Source organism: Mesoplodon mirus, assembly GCF_964341445.2.
Source record: "Mesoplodon mirus genome assembly, chromosome: 5".
Lineage (NCBI taxonomy): Eukaryota > Metazoa > Chordata > Mammalia > Artiodactyla > Ziphiidae > Mesoplodon > Mesoplodon mirus.
Window position 1 is genome coordinate 124840015 of NC_138980.1, and position 21303 is coordinate 124861317.

A 21303-nucleotide genomic window follows, 5' to 3' on the forward strand; every position below is an offset into this window, starting at 1 on the left:
ACATGAGTTCAGAAGGTAGGAGGAGTCTGTTCTGGTAGTACTGCAGCTGTTAGTAAATAATACAGTGCTGAATATTTTACTTGTCATTTTCTTTCCTACAGTGACTGAAACAAGGCTGTGTGACATTCCATGTTGGAGGAAAAAAATTAAAAAACAAAATTGAATGCTCTAAGCTGGAACATAGGATCTATAGCCTTGTCTATGGCCCAACACCTTGGCCTTGTGTACAAAAATGAAGAAATACTGCAATAGCAAAGCTGAACATCTTAACACTAGCTGTCTTTTGCTAGATCTCCTCGCTCAGCATATAACTATAAATACATGTAAAATTACATGTATAAGGCTATATTTTTATTTGCTTGCTCCTAGAAGAGAAAAAAAATCAACTTTGAATCACAACTAGGAATCGATGCTTTAATTTTTGGAAACTTTTTCAGAATTTTTAATTTACTATGGTTTGGCCTAAGATCCTCAGTTGTACCAGGCTTTGTGCACAAGAAAAAAGCACAAAAGTTGGACGCACATGGGGCATGTGCTTTCTGTGCACCAAATTTCTGGATGAGGTTCTTTTTTTAGGCCTACAGTCAAATCAGTGTCCAGAATTTTTTGACTTTTTTGCTTTGTATAATCATAGAATTCATTGCTGCTGATTTCTATAATAATTCATGTTGTCATGTAAAGTGTCTCTTAATAACTGAGGGCTGTCAATAACCTGTGATTTCGCCTTTTCTATAGTCTTACTCCCATGAAGAACTTTGGTTCTGATGGAGAAAGAGTGAAAAGCTTTATTTTTTTTCTCCAGATATCTTTATATTTCTATTGTATTTTTAGTTGTGTACTGTGTGCTACAGATTTTTTTCAGTTTGTTACAAACACAATTTGGTAATTTCTAAATTGGTTCTGCCTGCCTCCAAACAGAAATATCTGTACAACCTTATAGGCATAAACTACTTTCTGGTAAAACGGTCAGAATAAAATGAGCTTATGTTCTCCTGAAATTTGTGAGAGGATATACGGTATTACATGTTCCAGCAAATCTCGCTGTTTGAGTTTGGCATTTGATTCTATATTTCTAGTATTCAGTAACACGTGTTTGTTCTTCTAATTTGGGTCAGTTTAAAAGATACATTGCAAGATATGCATAGAAAATGTGGGCACCGCTCCTGTTTGCCTCTTGATCAGAAACTTCAACAGGGCAGTAAAGAAGACCATGTGATTCAAACAAATTCTTCCTTTTGTTGCTGTAAGAAGTTAAACGTAAAACACCTTTTTTAGTTTTAGGCCCCTTTGAAAAACCCTGAAACATGGAGCAGAGGCAGGGAATGGTACTCATTGAAGTAGAAATGACTGCCCACTTCAGAATCTTCACTGTTTATACACAAATGTGCTTACGTAAATCAGAGGCATTTTGTAGATGCTTTGCTGACTTGTTCATCTCTATAGAAACACAGAAACCAGACCCATTTTGTAAAGCAGAAAATCATGTCATGTGGAACATGTCCTGTATATATTTCCTACATGGTAATGGAGTCTTAATGATAAATGCAAGGTGATAATTTAATGATGGGATTAGTCTGATCACTTAATATACACAATCCTGGAAGTGAATTACTTGCATCAGATAAAGTGGTATTTATTAGTCTGTACAGAGAGGAAAATACATATAAAACATATGCTTACATTACATGCACGCAGATTTCATGCTCCATAAATCTTTTCTATTTTTTAATTTACCTTTCTCTAAATGATGTGCATGGAATATGCCTTATTACAGAAAAATACTATTCATAATTTGACTACAAGGAAAAAGTGCCTATATGGTGGTAATGCTAGTTAAGGCAAATAAGACAAATTATCTTATCAGTTTACTACATCACCAGTTAACATTTTATATTGTGATGTTTAAAAAAGAAAAGTTTATACCTCAAATGTGTATTTTATTTTACAATCAGTTGTGGGATTGGGGTTGGGAGTATGGGAGGGTTGGGGAGGGAAGGTTTATTCACCATAGCCACTGATGGGAATCTTCAAAAACAATTCTATATGCCCACTATAAATGTTTATCTGTTTGCCATTTCTGGTACTATCATGACTAAATTGGATAGCTTTATTTTACAAAGGTATAGAAAGTTTACAGAGCAGTGTCTAAACCTACATTAGTTGCATTTGCACTAAATGTTAATGATATACTTTTGCAATTCTGTAAATAAAATGATTACAGGAAAAATATTTGTATTAAAAAAAAAAGAAAAGAAAAAGATACATTTTACCTTCAGGTAATTGCACTGGTACTTCACTAGGGTTAATCCTGCCCAACCAGATTTAGAAATGAGTTGGGGAATATGAAAGGAGTTTAAAAGAGATCAAAATTTGGAGAGGTACTAGCCCTTTAGACAGCATTCAGACCCTCTAGAATTATTTCCATAAGGCTAATTCCTACATATTGAATATACATGATGTTTTCTTATCCACAGTTATTTCCTACTTCTCTTCCCCAAGCAAAAAAAAAAAAAAAAAAAATTATAATTTTACTCTCTTTTCTACGCAGTTACTCTTTTGTACTGTGATAGAAACATGAAAAATATTGGTGATGAGGGGTTTTGTCCCTGAGTGCCCACTGTACAGTTCAAGAGAGCACAGTATTTCACTTGGAATTCAGGGCTCCTGATTTTGAGGTGGAGGGTGATCATAGCAGCTCTTGATTTGGGTTCACCGCAGGGGTAGCCAGACCAAGGAAGAGGATGACTGGGAGGGATGTAGGAATACAAAAGAAGGAAAAGGAGGAATGGGGTTCCCATTTGTTCAGTTTCATCAACTAATTTGTACTCCTATACAACATCAGTGTCAATTGCTATTGAGAAAATTTTAGTTGGGCTGAGCTGGTTCTCTTGTGAAATTGTGCTGATTATCTTTAAGCTTATCAGTTGTTTGTCCAGTTAAACACTTTCACCACTATTTGATCCAAGTTGTACAGACAGTGTATTTGGATTATTGTCATTGTTCATCTACAAACTCAAAACATAATCATTTTAAAGTACCTTGGGAGTGTGTAGAGTGTATTCTAAATAGCTTTATGATCCTGGTGATGTTTTTAAAAAATAATAAAGTTGGATCTTCCATGTTACAATCACAAAATTAAAACCAGTATTTAAAAGTGGAAAAGTATTAAAATATTATGGACAAATGTGCTTGCTTGATTGTTTTTCTTAACCCCCAGGTACTGCCCTACATAATTCTCTGAGTAGTTAAGAGCTTGAAATACTCCAGTTCAATGTTCTTCAAACTGTATGTTGTAACCCGGTTGGGCATCAAGAAAACTACTGAGTTGCAACCTAAAAAAATTTTAAGAAAGTAGAACAGAATGGAATAGATCAAATACATAGGATGTAATAAAGGTAAATATTTTGTGAACCTTTTTACATATATATGTGTATGTATATGCCTGTATTGTATATACACACACGGAGTGTGTGTGTGTGTGTGTGTGTGTGTGTGTGTAGTAGGTTACAGTTTTAAATGATTTTTTTTTTTTTTTTTTACTATGGACCTTGGTCCAAAAGTTTTTTTTCAGTTGCTAGAGAGTGAAGCCATATGCAGCTGGGTGTTTCTAAAACCCAGCCAGTCATACACACATGAAAGTTAGCTATATGCGTTTAACCATAAAAAAATCATCCCTCATTTATTTAAATAATATGGCCAGCTCCACTTGTTACACTCAGGGAATTTACGCCCTAGAACCACGATGAGATGGGAAGTGTGGATTTGCAGTTCACTCGGTCGTTGGTTTCCTCCATATTGAAAGGCACTGAGCATATTTTTCTCCTGGTGTTCAAAGATAAATACCATCCAAACAATATGACCTCACATACAAGCCAACTACTTAATCTCAGGGGATGCTGGAGAGAAAATCTGGCTGTTGGGTTTATTGACAGAGAAATAGTATTGTCACCCTCATGGCACACTTTTAAGAAGTTTTTCAAGAACAATTTTAACTTACTGCAGCTTTAGCCTTAGGCTTGGCTTTGGAATATAACCTGTAAATATGGTGTAGTTCTTTTTTTTTTCCTTTATTTTTTAAACAGCAGGTCCTTATTAGTTATCTGTTTTATACATATTAGTGTATACATGTCAATACCCATCTCCCAATTCAGCCCACTGTCACCAACCTCCCCCACCCCCCCACTTTCCCCCCTTGGTGTCCATACGTTTGTTCTCTACATCTGTGTCTCTATTTCTGCCTTGCAAACCAGTTCATCTGTACCATTTTTCTAGATTCCACATAAATGCAGTAATATACAATATTTGTTTTTCTGACTTGCTTCACTCTGCATGACAGTCTCTGGGTCCATCCACGTCTCTACAAATGACCCAATTTCATCCCTTTTTATGGCTGAGTAATATTCCATTGTATATGTATATATACCACATCTTTATCCATTCATCTTTCGATGGGCATTTAGGTTGCTTCCAAGACCTGGCTATTGTAAATAGTGCTGCAGTGAACATTGGGGTGCATGTGTCCTTTTGAATTCTGGTTTTCTCAGGGTATATGCCCAGTAGTGGGATTGCTGGGTCATATGGTAATTCTATTTTTAGTTTTCTAAGGAAACCCCATACCGTTCTCCATAGTGGCTGTATCAGTTTACATTCCCACCAACAGTGCAAGAGGGTTCCCTTTTCTCCACACCCTCTCCAGCATTTGTTGTTTGTAGATTTTCTGATGATACCCATTTTAACCAGTGTGAGGTGATGCCACATTGTAGTTTTGATTTGCATTTCTCTAATGATTAGTGATGTTAAGCATCCTTTCATACGTTTGTTACAAATCTGTATATCTTCTTTGGAGAAATGTCTAGGTCTTTTGCCCATTTTTGGATGGGGTTGTTTCTTTTTTTGATATTCAGCTACATGAGCAGCTTGTATATTTTGGAAATTAATCCTTTGTCAGTTGCTTCATTTGCAAATATTTTCTCCCATTCTGAGTGTTGTCATTTCGTCTTGTTTATGGTTTCCTTCGCTGTGCAAAAGCTTTTAAGTTTCATTAGGTCCCAATTGTTTATTTTTGTTTTTATTTCCATTACTCTAGGAGATGGGTCAAAAAAGATCTTGCTGTGATTTATGTCAAAGAGTGTTCTTCCTGTATTTTCCTCTAAGAGTTTTATGGTGTCCGGTCTTACATTTAGGTCTTTAATCCATTTTGAGTTTATTTTTGTGTATGGTGTTAGGGAGTGTTCTAATTTCATTCTTTCACATGTAGCTGTCCAGTTTTCCCAGCACCACTTATCGAAGAGACTGTCTTTTCTCCATTGTATATCCTTGCCTCCTTTGTCATAGATTAGTTGACCATAGGTGCTTGAGTTTATCTCTGGGCTTTCTATCCTGTTCCATTGCTCTACATTTCCGTTTTTGTGCCAGTACCGTACTGTCTTGATTACTGTAGCTTTGTAGTATAGTCTGAAGTGAGGGAGTCTGATTCCTCCAGCTCTGTTTTTTTTCCCTCAAGATTGCTTTGGCTATTTGGAATCTTTTGTGTCTCCATACAAATTTTAAGATTTTTGGGCTTCCCTGGTGGCGCAGTCGTTGAGAGTCTGCCTGCTGATGCAGGGGACATGGGTTCGTGCCCTGGTCTGGGAGGATCCCACATGCCGCGGAGTGGCTGGGCCCGTGAGCCATGGCCGCTGAGCCTGTGCGTCCGGGGCCTGTGCTCCGCGGCGGGAGAGGCCACAACAGTGAGAGGTCGGCATACCACAAAAAAAATAAATAAATAAAAAATTTTAAGATTTTTTGTTCTAGTTTGGTAAAAAATGCCATTGGTAATTTGATGGGTATTGCATTGAATCTGTATATTGCTTTGGGTAGTATAGTCATTTTCACAATATTGATTCTTCCAATCCAAGAACATGGTATTTCTCTCCATCTGTCTGTATCATCTTAGATTTCTTTCATCAGTGTCTTTATAGGTTTCCGAGTACAGGTCTTTTACCTCCTTAGGTTTATTACTAGATATTTTATTCTTTTTGTTGCAACAGAGAATGGGATTGTTTCCTTAATTTCTCTTTCTGATCTTTCATTGTTAGTGTATAGGAGTGCAAAAGATTTCTGTGCATTAATTTTGTATCCTGCAACTTTACCAAATTCACTGATTAGCTCTAGTAGTTTTCTGGTGGCATTTTTAGGATTATCTATGTATAGCATCATGTCGTCTGCAAAGAGTGACCGTCTTACTCCTTCTTTTCCAATTTGTATTCCTTTTATTTCTTTTTCTTCTCTGATTTGTATTTTTTTTTCCAATTTGTATTCCTTTTATTTCTTTTTCTTCTCTGATTGCTGTGGCTAGGACTTCCAAAACTATGTTGAGTAAGAGTGGCGAGAGTGTGCATCCTTGTCTTATTCCTGATGTTAGAGGAAATGCTTTCAGTTTTTCACCATTGAGAGTGATGTTTGCTGTGGGTTTGTCATATATGGCCTTTATTATGATGAGGTAGGTTCCCTCTGTGCCCACTTTCTGGAGAGTTTTTGTCCTAAATGGGTGTTGAATTTTGTCAAAACCTTTTCCTACATCTACTGAGCTAATCATACGGTTTTTATTCAATTTGTTAATATGGTATATCACATTGAGTGATTTGCGTATATTGAAGAATCCTTGCATCCCTGGATAAATCCCACTTGATCATAGTGTATGATACTTTTAATGTGTTGTTGGATTCTGTTTGCCAGTATTTTGTTCAGGATTTTTGCATCTATATTCATCAGTAATATTGGTCAGTAATTTTCCTTTTTTGTAGTATCTTTGTCTGGTTTTGGTATCAGGGTGATGGTGGCCTCGTAGAATGAGTTTGGGAGTGCTCCTACCTCGTACTTTTTTGGAAGAGTTTGAGAAGGATGGATGTTAGCTCTTCTCTATGTTTGATAGAATTCACCTGTGAAGCCATCTGGTCCTGGACTTTTGCTTGTTGGAAGATTTTTCATCACAGTTTCAATTTCATTACTTGTGATTGGTTTGCTCACAGTTTCTGTTTCTTCCTGGTTCAGTCTTGGAAGGTTATACCTTTCTAAGAATTTGTCGATTTCTTCCAGGTTGTCCACTTTATTGGCATAGAATTGCTTGTAGTAGTCTCTTATGATGCTTTGTATTTCTGCGGTGTCCGTTGTAACTTCTCCTCTTTCATCTCTAATTTTATTGATTTGAGTCCTCTCCCTCTTTTTCTTGATGAGTCTGGCTAATGGTTTATCAATTTTGTTTATCTTCTCAAAGAGCCAGCTTTTAGTTTTATTGATCTTTGCTATTGTTTTCTTTCTTTCTATTTCATTTATTTCTGCTCTGATCTTTATGATTTCTTTACTTCTGCTAACTTTAGGTTTTGTTTGTTCTTTCTCTAGTTGCTTTAGGTGTAAGCTTAGGTTGTTTATTTGAGATTTTTCTTATTTCTTGAGGTGGGATTGTATTGCTATAAACTTCCCTCTTAGAACTGCTTTTGCTGCATCCCATAGGTTTTGGATCATTGTGTTTTTGTTGTCATTAGTCTCGGTATTTTTTTATTTCCTCTTTGATTTCTTCAGTGATCTCTTGGTTATTTACTAACGTATTGTTTAACCTCCATGCGTTTATGCTTTTTACGTTTTCTTCCCTGTAATTGATTTCTAATCTCATAGTGTTGTGGTTGGGAAAGATGCTTGATATGATTTCAATTTTCTTAAATTTACCAAGGCTTGATTTGTGACCCAAGATGTGATCTATCCTTGAGAATGTTCCGTGTGCACTTGAGAAGAAAGTGCGATCTGCTGTTTTTGGATGGAATATCCTATAAATATCAATTAAATCTCTCTGGTCTGTCGTGTCATTTAAAGCTTGTGTTTACTTATTTTCTATCTGGATGGTCTGTCCATCAGTGTTAAGTGAGGTGTTAAAATCCCCCACTATTATTGTGTCAGTGTCGATTTCCTCTTTCATAGGTGTTAGCATTTGCCTTATGTATTGAGGTGCTCCTATGTTGGGTGCATAAACATTTATAATTCTTATATCTTCTTGGTTTGATCTCTTGATCATAATGTAGTGTCCTTTCTTGTCTCTTGTAACATTCTTTATTTTAAAGCCTATTTTATCTGCTATGAGTATTGCTACTCCAGCTTTCTTTTGATTTCCATTTGCATGGAATATCTTTTCCCATCCCCTCACTTTCAGACTGTATGTGTCCCTAGGTCTGAAGTGGGTCTCTTGTAGACAGCATATATACGGGTCTTGTTTTTGTATCCGTTCAGCGAGCCTGTGTCTTTTGGTTGGAGCATTTAATCCATTCACGTTTAAGGTAATTACCTATATGTATGTTCCTATGACCATATTCTTAATTGTTTTGGGTTTTTGTGGGTCCTTTTCTTCTCTTGTGTTTCCCACTTAGAGAAGTTCCTTTAGCATTTGTTGTAGAGCTAGTTTGGTGGTGCCGAATTCTCTTAGCTTTTGCTTGTCTGTAAAGCTTTTGATTTCTCCATCAAATCTGAATAAGATCCTTGCTGGGTAGAGTTATCTTGGTTGTAGGTTCTTCCCTTTAATCACTTTAAATATATCATGCCACTCCTTCCTGGCTTGTAGAGTTTCTGCTGAGAAATCAGCTGTTAACCTTATGGGAGTTCCCTTATATGTTATTTGTTGTTTTTCCCTTGTTGGCTTTTTTTTTTTTTTTTTTTTTTTTTTGCGGTACGCGGGCCTCTCACTGTTGTGGCCTCTCCCATTGCGGAGCACAGGCTCCGGACGCGCAGGCTCAGCAGACATGGTTCACGGTCCCAGCCATTCTGCGGCATGTGGGATCTTCCCGGACCAGGGCACGAACCCGTGTCCCCTGCATCAGCAGGCGGACTCTCAACCACTACACCACCAGGGAAGCCCCCTTGTTGGCTTTTAATAATTTTTCTTTGTCTTTAATTTTTCTCAATTTCATTACTGTGTCTTGGCGTGTTTCTCCTTGGGATTCTCTACACTTCCTGGACTTGGGTGGCTATTTTCTTTCCCATGTTAGGGAAGTTTTCGACAATAATCTCTTCAAATATTTTCTTGGGTCCTTTCTCTCCTTTCTCCTTCTGGGACCCCTATAATGTGAATGTTGGTGTGTCTGATGTCTCTTAGGCTCTTAATTTCTTTTTATTCCTTTTTCTTTATTCTGTTCCACAGCAGTGAATTCCACCATTCTGTCTTCCAGGTCACTTATCCGTTCTTCTGCCTCAGTTATTCTGTTATTGATTCCTTCTACTGTATTTTTCATTTCAGTTATTGTATTGTTCATCTCTGTTTGTTTGTTCTTTAATTCTTCTAGGTGTTTGTTCTCTGATTCTTCTAGGTCTTTGTTAAACATTTCTTGGATCTTCTCGATCTTTCCCTTCATTCTTTTTCTGAGGTCCTGGATCATCTTCACTATCATTATTCTGAATTCTTTTTCTGAAGTTTGCCTATCTCCACTTCATTTAGTTGTTTTTCTGAGGTTTTACCTTGTTCCTTCACCTGGTACATAGTCCTCTGTCTTTTCATGTTGTCTGTCTTTCTATGAATGTGGTTTTCATTCCACAGGCTACAGGATTGTAGTTCTTCTTACTTCTTCTGTCTGCCCTCTGCTGGATGAGGCTATCCAAGAGGCTTGTGTAAGCTTCCTGATGGGAAGGACTGGTGTTGGGTAGAGCTGGGTGTTGCTCTGGTGGGCAGAGCTCAGTAAAACTTTAGTCTGCTTGTTTGCTGATGGGTGGGGCTGGGTTCCCTCCCTGTTGGTTGTTTGGCCTGAGGTGACCCAGGACTGGAGCCTACCTGGGCTCTTTGGTGGGGCTAATGACAGACTCTGGGAGGGCTCACGTCATGGAGTACTTCCCAGAACTTCTGCTGCCAGTGTCCTTGTCCCCACGGTGAGCCACAGCCACCGCCCACCTCTGCAGGAGACCCTGCAACGCTAGCAGGTAGGTCTGGTTCAGTCTGCTGTGGGGTCACTGCTCCTTCCCCTGGGTCCTGATGTGCACACTATTTTGTGTGTGTCCTCCAAGAGTGGAGTCTCTGTTTCCCCCAGTCCTGTCAAAGTCCTGCAATCAAATCCCACTAGCCTTCAAAGTCTGATTCCCTGGGAATTCCTCCTCCCATTGTCGGACCCCCAGGTTGGGAAGCCTGACGTAGGCCTCAGAAGGTTAACTCCGGTGGGTGGACTTCTGTGCTATAATTGTTTTCCAGTCTGTGAGTCACCCACCCATCAGTTATGGGATTTAATTTTATTGTGATTGCGCCCCTCCTACCGTCTCATTGCGGCTTCTCCTTTGTCTTTGGATGCGGGGTATCTTTTTTGGTGAGTTCCAGTGTCTTCCTGTCAATGATTGTTCCGCAATTAGTTGTGATTCTAGTGCTCTCGCAAGAGGGAGTGAGCGCACATCCTTCTCCTCTTCCATCTTGAACCCATCTCCAGAATTGGAAAGGTGTAGTTCTAACTAGCTGTTTTCAATTGAATTGTTTTTATAGTGTCTTGCATATTTTCTCGTCATTGTTTGAACTAGACTACCAGAGGACTCATATTGTTGGCATTTGCATTGTCTTCCGATTAAGAAATTTTTTGTGAACCCTCTATGTACACTTTGAATAGCCTTAAAGAAGTATCATAAAGTTAAACTACTTTATTTGGCCTCTTTGTTCTGCTGCAAAGAATTCTGTGAGGTTAGTGCTAGAACAAATCTTAAAGATCTTTGAAGTTACTAAAAGATGCCCAACGATTTTCTCATCACCCAGGCTTTAGGATTGTTGAGGTGCTAAATGAGGATGTCTCCATTGTGTATAGCACATACCTTGCCTGTGTTTTATCTACCTTCCTCCCTTACAACATGCTGGGTGGCAGCAGCAGTGGTTGGTGGTCGTAGCAGTTGGTGGTACCACCCGTATTATAGAGAGAAGGAAATGGGCCAGGATTCCAGGCCTACTGAGTGACTCTCAAGTCTTTCCTCTGTGAGACTCTGCTACTTTTTAGTGCCTTATGTATTTAATGTCTAGAATATAGTGTTTAGCAGAATAGGAAGAGCTGACATGCTCGAAGACTAGAACTTTGGGGGTAGAGGTCTTAACATCACACACTTCAGTATTGGCTTCACAAAACCACAATACCTACATGTCACAAAACCCCACCAGATCTATAAATTTTGTCTTAAAAGTTAAATCTGACCTTTACTTGGTGCCTTAACTGCCTTCCTGTCTTCCAGTTTGGAAGGATGAAACATCACCACAAACAAGCCCAAGGAGGGTATTTTATCTTGGATTTTTCAACCCAAGGATGAGATTCAACATAGCTATCACTTTTGTGGGCAGCCTGCTGCAAAATGACCACTGAGGTAGTGACTGAAACATGCTTTGGACCCACCCCTAGTCAGTTTACTGTGATTCTTTTCTATTACTACTACTTGCAATTGGGAGACCCAAGTGGTAGCTGGGCCCAGCAGCAGGGAATCCTTGTGTGGCAATAAGTCAAGATGTCAACATCCAGCAATTTTAGCAATATAGATATGTAGCACTAATTCTACAGCACCCAAAACAAGTTGCAGAGAAATGTTTGTTGAGCACCTACTACATGCCATGCAGTGTTCCAGGATTAAGGATACAGCAACAAACAACATCTGGCCTTCATTGTTTCTGTCATAACCAAGCTTTTTAGAAATGCACCTAAACTAAGAGGAAACAGACATTGAGATCAAGAGCATTTCAATACAGTGCATTAATGGTAGACTTAACCACATTTGAGGTGTGTGAATGTCTTTTTGATTCTCGGTTGTGTACTCAAAAGGTAGATAGGGAATGGATTGTTGTTGTGTTTTAACAAGTTCACCAACTTCCATGCACGTCAATAGCACCAAATTAGTAAACTGGTCTCCTCTGCTGATTATTTAAAACTACAATTTATTTTGTGGTTTGTGACTTTGACTTTTCATTTGTAACATCCAGTAGATTTTTCTGTTACTTCTAAGTGTATTTCTCCCCATGTTTCTGGATACCATGCATTCAACAAACTGAAAGGAATGAAATTTAAAAGCCAGAAGACCAGTTTTTCTGGCTCTCTCACTTGAACACCTTTGATTTTGCCAAGACATTTTCATGTCTCTAAATCTATTTTTCTTTTCCATAAAATATGAAATCATCTACATCACAGGATTGGGGAAGAGTGTGATAATGTATTCAAAACACTTTGCACTCTACTGTGCAAATGTAAGGAACGATTTGGTCAACCACAAATATGTGCTATATACTGTCTTTTGAGTGCTGAAGGCAGGAATCTGAATAAGACACAGGAATAATGACAAGAAGGACGCAAACATTTTGGGGCTTTGAGCCAAACCGTAAGTCATGTGGGGTTTAGCCTATAGGGTATGTCTAATGAGGGAGAAAACCAGAAAGAGGCAGAGGCAGTTCATGGAAAGAGCTTGAATGCTGTGCAGAGCTTGATCTTCATTCTACCAGCAGTGGGCATCACTGAAGGGCTTTCTTGAGCATTACATATCTAAGAAAAATCAGTGGGACTTGGTGCCTGGTTGTTTGGATGTAGAATAAGTCAACCATTAATGTTTTTACTTGTGTGTAATTCTCATGCTAATGTCAGAATAGTGACAATTACAATGTCAGTAATAATAGTGACAGCTTTTAAAACTTGGGAAATGAAAGTGATGATCATGCCTCAAACAAGCTGCCCAGCAGTCACTGCCAAGCTTGTAAATGAATGGGGAAGCATTCTGAGCTGAAGAATCAGGGTAGAGATGAGTCTCCTAAGTGATCTCTTTTCTCCTGATCGAGTTATCCTTTAATACCTAATGCCTCTTGATAAATGTTTCAATAGTGCCCTTATCTCCAAGGACTGAGTCCACACTCCTTGACTTCAGTCTGATGTTCAAGGTATCATTTAAGAGTTTGGCCTTACTGCATCTGCCTTACCAGCCTGCCTCTCCTCTACAAATAAATCATCCCATCCAGGTGGACTTACTCCAGTCACTCAGTGATCCATGCTTACCTTCGAAGGAACTTCTCTCTCTCCTCCCTTCAGTCAACATCCAGAACCTACTTCAGGGTCCCAATTTCTGACCTTAACTATACCAGCCCCCTCAACCCTCAACTCTTCCTCTCCAGTTGTATGTGCTTTTCCCGTCATACTTGGATTATGCAACTACTCTGACATTGCTGTTGTATTAATCTATCAGCTCTACTAATAAGCTAGACTCTAGCTTATCAGCGCAATTGGCTCGTGTAGATACAGGAGGAGAGAGTAAATAAAGCATTTCATGGAATTTGTAGAGCCAGTTAAGGGCTTAGAAGCCAGCCAATCCAACTATGTCATCATACAAATAAGGAAACTGAGGGAAAGAAACACGAAGCCAATAACCCAAGGTGTCACAGCTAGTGGCAGAGCCTTGACTGAAATGGAGGTCTCTGGATTCCCAGCTCCCTCAACACTGCCGTTGTCTTCCTACTGTAACTAACTATTATTTTCTCTTTGGAGTAAGTCCTAATTACAAATTTATTGTGTCAGTCATTCAACAACATGGAGGACCGTTAATTTTAAGGTACTGTACTAGGTTATAAGAAAAGACATGGTGCCTGTCTTCAAGAGACCTTGGTCTGGAGGAAAATATGGGCAAGATGTACCACTGAAATATGGAAACAAAAAATTTCAACTTTGATTTGTTTTATTTTTATCATTTTCGTTTTGTTTTTTCTGATGGAGTGCTCAAGGTTGTTCAAGATTTGGATTCTACTGGGCTGGGTAGGCACTGTCCTAAAAGCAAGTTAAAAATGGGCCTTTCCTCAAGAGCTTTCCATTTAAAGTTGTTAAATTATCCAGGCTATACCAGCAAGCCAGCTTCAAGCTTTGGCTACTTACCAAGGGTTGTGCACTGTGGGTGAGATCATCCAGATCTGCTGAAGGAACCATGGCCAGAGGTGAGTGGGCTGCTCACACACACCTGAGTCTACTTTCCTATTAAAAGCAATAAAGGTTTAAAAATGAGGTAAGTTGTTCACAGGCCATACCCTAGATGAGAAGAGACTGAGGCAGGGAATGCACCAAAACTTGGTGGTTTTTGACCATTTAGAGCCCTGATGCTATAGCCCTAGTCCACACGGTGAAATGGGCAGGGAGGTAGGGGCACCAGTGTTTATCTCCTTTTTGAACTAAGGGCTAGGAGAGAGCTGCAGAATGAGGTTCTTCCATCACACATCATTTAGGGCTAATAATACTCTGGATTTGCTTTACTGTGTCCACTGTTTTTCACATACAATCCCAGCTGATTTTGCTGTGGAGACTGAGACAGAATTGCTCCCTTCACTGTCCCCTCCCTCCACTTCACCCACTAAACCCTGTTTACCATTTCAAATTTCAAGTGACAGGAAAGCAAAGGAGTTCCATAATCAACACAGGCTAGTGACTGCAGTCCTTTTCTTTTGGATTACTTCCTGATACTTTCTTCCCAGGTTGCCTGGACAAAACACACAAGGTGCCTGTGTGTTTTATGTTAGTAAATGGCACAGGGCCCTACTGCCTTTAGGCTCTCTGCCCTCTGGCTTCAGAAATGACCAGTCGAATGGTCTGTGGAATCAGCTTCTTGCCTCTGAGTGACCCTGCTCCAGGGCCGCAATCCTGGGAAGTTAAGGTATCAATACAAAGCAGTCCAACTTTGTGGCTATAGGGTGGGTGAGGTGAGGGTACTGAGCAGGGTATGGTATCTACACGAACCTCTTTAAAGGTGGACTTTTTTTCCCCTTTGGTCCCCCACTGTCTCATTTGGGAGAGAGCGAGCAGAGACCAAGGGGTAGGAAAGTGAGGGGAATAAGTGGCTAAAAATGTCCTTTTCTGGGGCAGTCATTCCATTCTTTGAAAATGCAGAGAATTTGGTGTTTTGCGGGGCGGGGGGGCGGGTTCACAAGTCGGGGGCAGTAGGGGAGACACAGACCCAAATAACATACCTTCTAGTTGGTTATATCTCTCTAGGATTAATTCTGTCTTATTAAGCAGCTATTAAGCAGCACTTGGCCTCTCCGTGGGTGTCTGCTGTGTGCTTCTGAATAAACACAACTTTCTAATACCGTTTATTCACAGTAACACCAGGCACTTCACACTGAAACCCAGCACCGTTAGAGCAGCAACAGCAACATTAGAAAGAAATGCGGAAGTCCCAGCCTCACCCGAGACCAAGGGAATCAGGAGCCCGGGTGAGTGTGCTGCACTGGAGCTGGAGAATCCCTGGATTACAACACTCTCTCGTGTCCCACCTCCTAACTCCAGCTGGTGGCACGAGGGTCTCTCCCACTGGCCTTAGAGAACAACAGGAAGTGCCTCACATCCTGATACAAGAGTACCAACACCTCCCTCAGGAGTTCCCAAACTTGCTCAGGAGGAAAAGAACAAAAAGTATATGTGTGTGTGATGGAGGGAGGGGTTCCATGCATCTCACAATGAAAAGGGAATCTGTTGATATAAATAAATCATTTGCCATCTTCTTTTGGCTTGCAGTGTAGAAGTTATCTATTATTTTTGCTAACTGGGCAAAGTTCGTTCTTAATAAATTTAAGTCATGTCCAGAACAGAAAGACAGCTTGAGAAACATTGGTCTTGAAAAAAAATTCCTATAGTGAATTTACTGCTCTTACTTGAACCTTCTGTACACAGCGGATTTGTATTGATGTTTTGCTGTTCTGTGTCCTCTTGTTTGAGTCAGACCCTTCAATGTGAGATGTTCTCTTTGGATTTAATTCTCCATCCTCTCCAAAGATGAGGAAAAATCCTGTGCTGCCACACGCATCTCACTGTTCATCACATCACCGGAGCAATAAGGGGACGAAACTTCTTCCCCATGTCCTGTCCAGCTTGCCCCACTCTTGACAGGGCCGACCAGACAAGTGATCACATGCCATTTGGGGAGAAAAATTCAAAATGATTTTCAAGTATCTGGGCTTGGTTCTTAGTGGCTCATACACACCTGTTCACCTCTAACTATGGCAGAAGTATAGTCAAAAATCACCAGTAATTGGGATTTTAAAGAGGCCAGCCTTAGCTATATAAGCTGTACTTTCAGTTGATACAGCTTATGTACATACCTGCAATGGCCATTTGGTTTTGGCTGCCCAACCTTTATGGCCTCTTCCTCTCAACTAACAGTCACACCCCCAATATCCAAAAGTAGTCCATGATGATAAATCTAAACTATTCAAAGTATAAGGAAGATAGTTTTAATGTATGTATAACCCTGGCCTGCTGTTCCTGTTGTAGAGTGGGAGAAGACAATGGGAATGATAAATGGGTCTTGGGACACCTAGTGTGAATTACAGGGTACCATTCAGGCCAGACTTTAAAGCTTCCAAGTCTCAGGCAGGCCTATGATTAATCCAAACAAAAAAGGTTACTGATTACACTTATCAGTATTAACCTCCTTTTCATAATTTACTGGAACTGGGGGAAAAAAGTATAACAAAATGTATACAATTTAGTAACTGTACAAAACATTAGTTTAGCAAGATATTGGTTACAGTCACCAAAATGAAGACTCAAAATATTTCTCACTGCCACTTCCATGAAAAATTCAGATAAATAAGAAGTCACTGGCTGAAAAGTCACAACAGAAGCAATTTAAACTTTACATACAACAGAAAATGTCAATCTTCCCCAACAATGCAAACACAATCACTCAGAGGCTCTCCATGTTGCCACGGCATTACTGGAATGTTTCTCAGAGTCCATCTTCTACATGAGCCATCAGCTTTCCAAGACCAACACTTGAAGCATTAGATGTAATACAAAATAAGGAGTTCTTTATTATTTATACAAAAGTTGTACATTAGAAAAAAAAATTAAGATTCAACAACTCTGCTGACCCCCTGAGGAAGATTTTATGGGTCCATCAAAGAGCCCTGTGTGGATGTTTCAGTCACCAACCTCCTGGCCACAGGACAAGGGACACTCCCTCCACGGCCATTCACACGGCGCCTTCACTGGCTCTGAAAGCTGACTTTCCCCTTCATTAGGCTCAACAAGCAAGCCAGGCTTTCCTGGACAACATTAAAGAACACTGCCTTCTCTGGCCCAAGCTTAGAGTGTTTTACCAGTATATCGGGTGATTTTTGTTTATTTCTTGAATACTTTCAATAAACTCCTAGCACAAGAAGCTTTATTACAACATATACAGATTTGATACAGTTCTTTACAAAAAACTACCTAGATTTTTCAGCTAAATAAATTTAAAAGTCTTTTAAGAAATTAAACTTGGCTTCGAGAAATGGTAATTTTCTTCCAAACCTGCCTACCCCCTGAGTTCTAAGAGAGGTCACAGACTTGTATGTCATTGATAAACAGAGTCACCTTGTCTAAGCAATATTAAGAGCTCTTGTATCTTTCATAAAAAGCACAAAACTCTGTTTCTTAAAGCCTTATATGCTGAAAGATATGTTATAGCCAATCTAGACAAACATTTGTATTTAGACAAGAGTCCTCTCTGAACAAATAGCCTGCAGAGATAAATGCAGTGATTTTTTTTCTTGAAAGAGAACTATTTAGCACTGCTTAGCACATTATTCTGTAATTTGGGAATACGAGTAATTCTTCCTTTGAAGAAAGCAGGTCCCCTTCTTAAGAATCATGTTGCCTATCCCTCCCAAAAATCAAAATAGACCAGCACCAAATGAAGTATTCGTTTACAAAAAATAAACTTAGCTCTTATTTTTTTTAAAGGTCTACAACCCAGACTTAATAAATTAACTATGAAATCAGGAGTTTTGTCAGCTATAATATAATTTAAAAATCCATCTTCAACCCAGGATTGGGGCTGGGGCAGGTGTGGACAGGAGGAGGGTTTAATCTCACACTGATCACCATGAACTCCAAGAATTTTATCAAAAGAAAACTTGTTTTTCCAGCTGTATTCTCTTTCAGAAGTGTGCTGTAGCTTACCATCTGTGATACTATAAAGGCATAATATCCATGTTGAGATCTTTCCAAAGAGCACAGCATGTAAAGCATGTAAACTTCTCAGATCTGAGAACTCTGTGTGGAAAGAAGGACCTCAGACTTCCTGAAAGAGCCAAAAACCAAGCAGTCGTCTCACTGATCATGTCTATTCATCCTCAACAGGACACTGCATCGAGCTTTTTTAATTCACAGATTTTATGTGAGTCCTTTAGAACCCAACGCCTGTGTTTCAGTTCTGAACTGTCGGGCTATTCAAGCTGCCTTCTTAGTGCAAGTTCCTTGAAGGTCTTGTAAATTTACCTTTGACCTACAGCAGAAAAAGACAAAGGAGAGATATACAAAATATCAGGAACGCAAAATTTTAAGTTAGGACTTGTATCTGAGAAGTAGGTTTTTCTACTGCATATTTTAAGTATAGGGAAAACATATTAAACAAATCTTTAAGTCTTACCTGTTGTGAATCATGTGACTTCTGACAAGATGTCCTGCTGCCAATGCTGCCATCAGAGACAATTCTCCAGCCATCACTGTACCGCACACAATTCGGGCAAGCTGTCGGGCGTTTTCCCCGGGATTGTCTTTGCACGCTCCTTGAACACCTAGCATCTGCAGCCAGGGACAGACACAGCAGGACTCACCCTTCAAGGCACAGCAACAACCTCCTACTCAATCAACTAAAATGAGGGCAACTACAATGGCTTTAGAATAGAACCAGGCTCCAGTGGAAGTACTACATTTCCAAGATCTGACAGCCAGTGCTAACAATGGAATACACCACAGTGAACCTAACATCCACAGCCTGGCTGGAAGTGCACTTACTCAGAGCAGATGAACAATCATTTGCTCTCTTAATCTACTTTCTCAATTTACTAAGCCTGTGCCTGAACATGCTTTACTTGGACACAGTGGATTAGGCTGGTGGGAAACGAATGAAAAGACCGGCTAAAATAGAGAGGGGAGCGATATGTGGTATCAGGTGGAAACACAAAGAATCCCAACGAGTCAGAACTGGGCTTGAGGTCACTGGAGCCTGTGCCCCATGTGTCTTACCTGCAGGCATGCTTGCTGAGGGAGCAGGTTAGTCCCACCACCCACAGTCCCTATTTCTATAGATGGCATGGTGCAGCTGATATACAAGTCTTCATTTGTGGGACCACTTGCTTCTATTAAAGTAATACAGTTTGAACTACCAACATTCTGTGCTGCATCCTTAAAAAAACAGAAAGGAAAAAATATAAAACTTCTCTCACTTAGAACAACGAAAGACAAGAAAGATGGAGGCTGGCGCCCTCACCTGTCCACAGGCAATGTAGATGGCAGTTACAATGTTTGCTGCGTGGGCATTGTAGCCACCAATGCTCCCAGCCATGGCAGAGCCCACCAGATTTTTATTAATGTTGACCTCAATCATAGCCTCTGTAGTAGTCTTTAATACCTAGAAAACAGAGTGGTGCACATCTTACATCTTCCCCCAGAAGATTCAGGAGTGGGTTACCCAGATCTACTTTCTGTACCTCCAGAAAATAAGGGAGTGTAGACGTGGCCCCATGTAAGCCCCATGCTCAACAAAAAGATTATCAGTAAGGTCTGTCCCTGTGAATGCCACCCACAGGCAGATGGGCGAGATAAGATAAAACAGACCCATATATTCAAGTTTACTTAACCCTTAATATTACTTTTCCCAATTTTGTAATCCAATGAAAGATTAACAAAATAAAATAGTCATCCAATCACTCACTTCTCTGACAACGTTGGCTGGAATTACAGCTTCACAAACAACAGACTTTCCTCTTCCCTCTATCCAATTTATAGCAGCAGGTTTCTTGTCAGTACAATAGTTACCACTAACTGCCAGAATCTGCATTTCAGGGAAATACTCATGAAGTTTTGAAAGTGCTTTCTCTGTACCCTATTAGCCAAAAAAAAAAAACAAACAGCAACAACAAAAACTATATTAAAACACACAGTTATTTATAAATCAGAGGCTTTATTTGTGTCTAATAATACTAACACTGCTAAATATAATAACTATAATAATCTTTTCCTAATACGTTTTTAGATATTAAAATGGAGTTCTTTGTAGTCATCGATGAATAGGATGATGAGACTATAATGAGAATATTAAAAAAAAAACTCATTGAGAATATAATACTATATTCATGTCACTGGGGAGTGAGTACTCAATCCACCATCAACATGTAATAAATTCCCTCTTCTAGTTATTAAATTGTTACCTAAAGGCCCAAGTTACCGAGCCTGTAAAGAGAAGTCAGACATTAAAGTAAATCTTGTTGTTAATGCAAAGTCCTTAGGATTTACATAAAATGTAAACAAGCCTTCCAATGACTTCCAATTAAGTTAAATTAATCCAATTAACTCACACTTCAAAAACACAAAACATACTTATTGGCAATTTAAGTTTGTTTTTTTAAATTGTGGTAAAATAGACATAACATAGAATTTACCATCTTAACTATTTTCAAGTGTATAGTTCAGTAGTGTTAAGTACATCCACATTGTATGTAAGCAATCTCCAGAACTCTTCGTCTTGCAAAACTGAAATTCTATACCCATTAAACAACTCCTCATTCCACTTAGCCCCTGGTAACCACCCTTCTTTCAGTCCCTATGAATTTAACTAATCTAGGGAACTCTTAAGTGGGAATCATACAGTATTTGTCTTTCTGTGACCAGACTATTTCACTTAGTAAGTGAACCTCAAGGCTCATCCACATTTAGCATGTGTCAGAATTTCCTTTCTTTTTAGGGTTGAATAACATTCCACTGTATGTACATACCACACTTTATCTATCCATTCATCTGCTGATGGACACTTGGGCTGCTTCTAGCTTTTGGCTATTGTGAATGCTGCTATGAACATGGCTATACGAACCTCTTTTTGAGACCCTGCTTGTAATTCTATTTTTATTTTTTTCAGGAACTGCTATACTATTTATTGGAAATTTTTAAACCGTATGTATTTAGTCACTATACTCTCTTTCTGAATAGTCCTTATAACAGGTAAAGCACAATTAGCCTAGCTAATTGACTTTAACATTTTACATTTCTATCTGATAAATAACAAATATCAGTAGAATAAAATTTAAGCTATACACAATCTTCTTATAAGGAGATAATTAAAGGAACTATACACACATGAACTTGGCTTCTTAAATATGTCTTGAAGCCTCTAGAAGAGGTCAGCTTTCAGGTTTAAGAAAGTTTTGAAGAACAAATCCCCAGATTCCTCCCAGCCCTTCTGAGTAGACCCAGAACATGTACAATGTTAAGTCTAAATTAAATTCATCAAATACAAACAACACCAATCAACAAATGCCTACTTTATATAACATGAGTT

The 21303-nt window shown here is 39.2% G+C and overlaps 2 protein-coding genes across 6 annotated transcripts in view; one reads left to right on the plus strand and one right to left on the minus strand.

The window, feature by feature from the left end:
• Positions 1–2589, plus strand: part of CERT1 (ceramide transporter 1) — a 130085-nt gene extending 127496 nt beyond the window's left edge. For all 3 annotated transcript variants that reach the window (XM_082624132.1, XM_082624131.1, XM_082624130.1), the window contains one exon: positions 102–2589. The gene's annotated coding sequence lies outside the window, so the exon portion shown is untranslated. The remainder of the gene's footprint in view (positions 1–101) is intronic.
• A 14181-nt stretch (positions 2590–16770) lies between these two features.
• HMGCR (3-hydroxy-3-methylglutaryl-CoA reductase) overlaps positions 16771–21303 on the minus strand; it is a 58580-nt gene continuing 54047 nt past the window's right edge. For all 3 annotated transcript variants that reach the window (XM_082624119.1, XM_082624120.1, XM_082624121.1), the window contains exons 16-20: positions 19684–19854; positions 19240–19380; positions 18996–19154; positions 18397–18551; positions 16771–18252 (exon numbers count right to left, since the gene is read on the minus strand). In XM_082624119.1, coding sequence (XP_082480245.1) covers positions 18198–18252; positions 18397–18551; positions 18996–19154; positions 19240–19380; positions 19684–19854 — 681 coding nt within the window. In that variant the 3' untranslated portion in view covers positions 16771–18197. The remainder of the gene's footprint in view (positions 18253–18396; positions 18552–18995; positions 19155–19239; positions 19381–19683; positions 19855–21303) is intronic.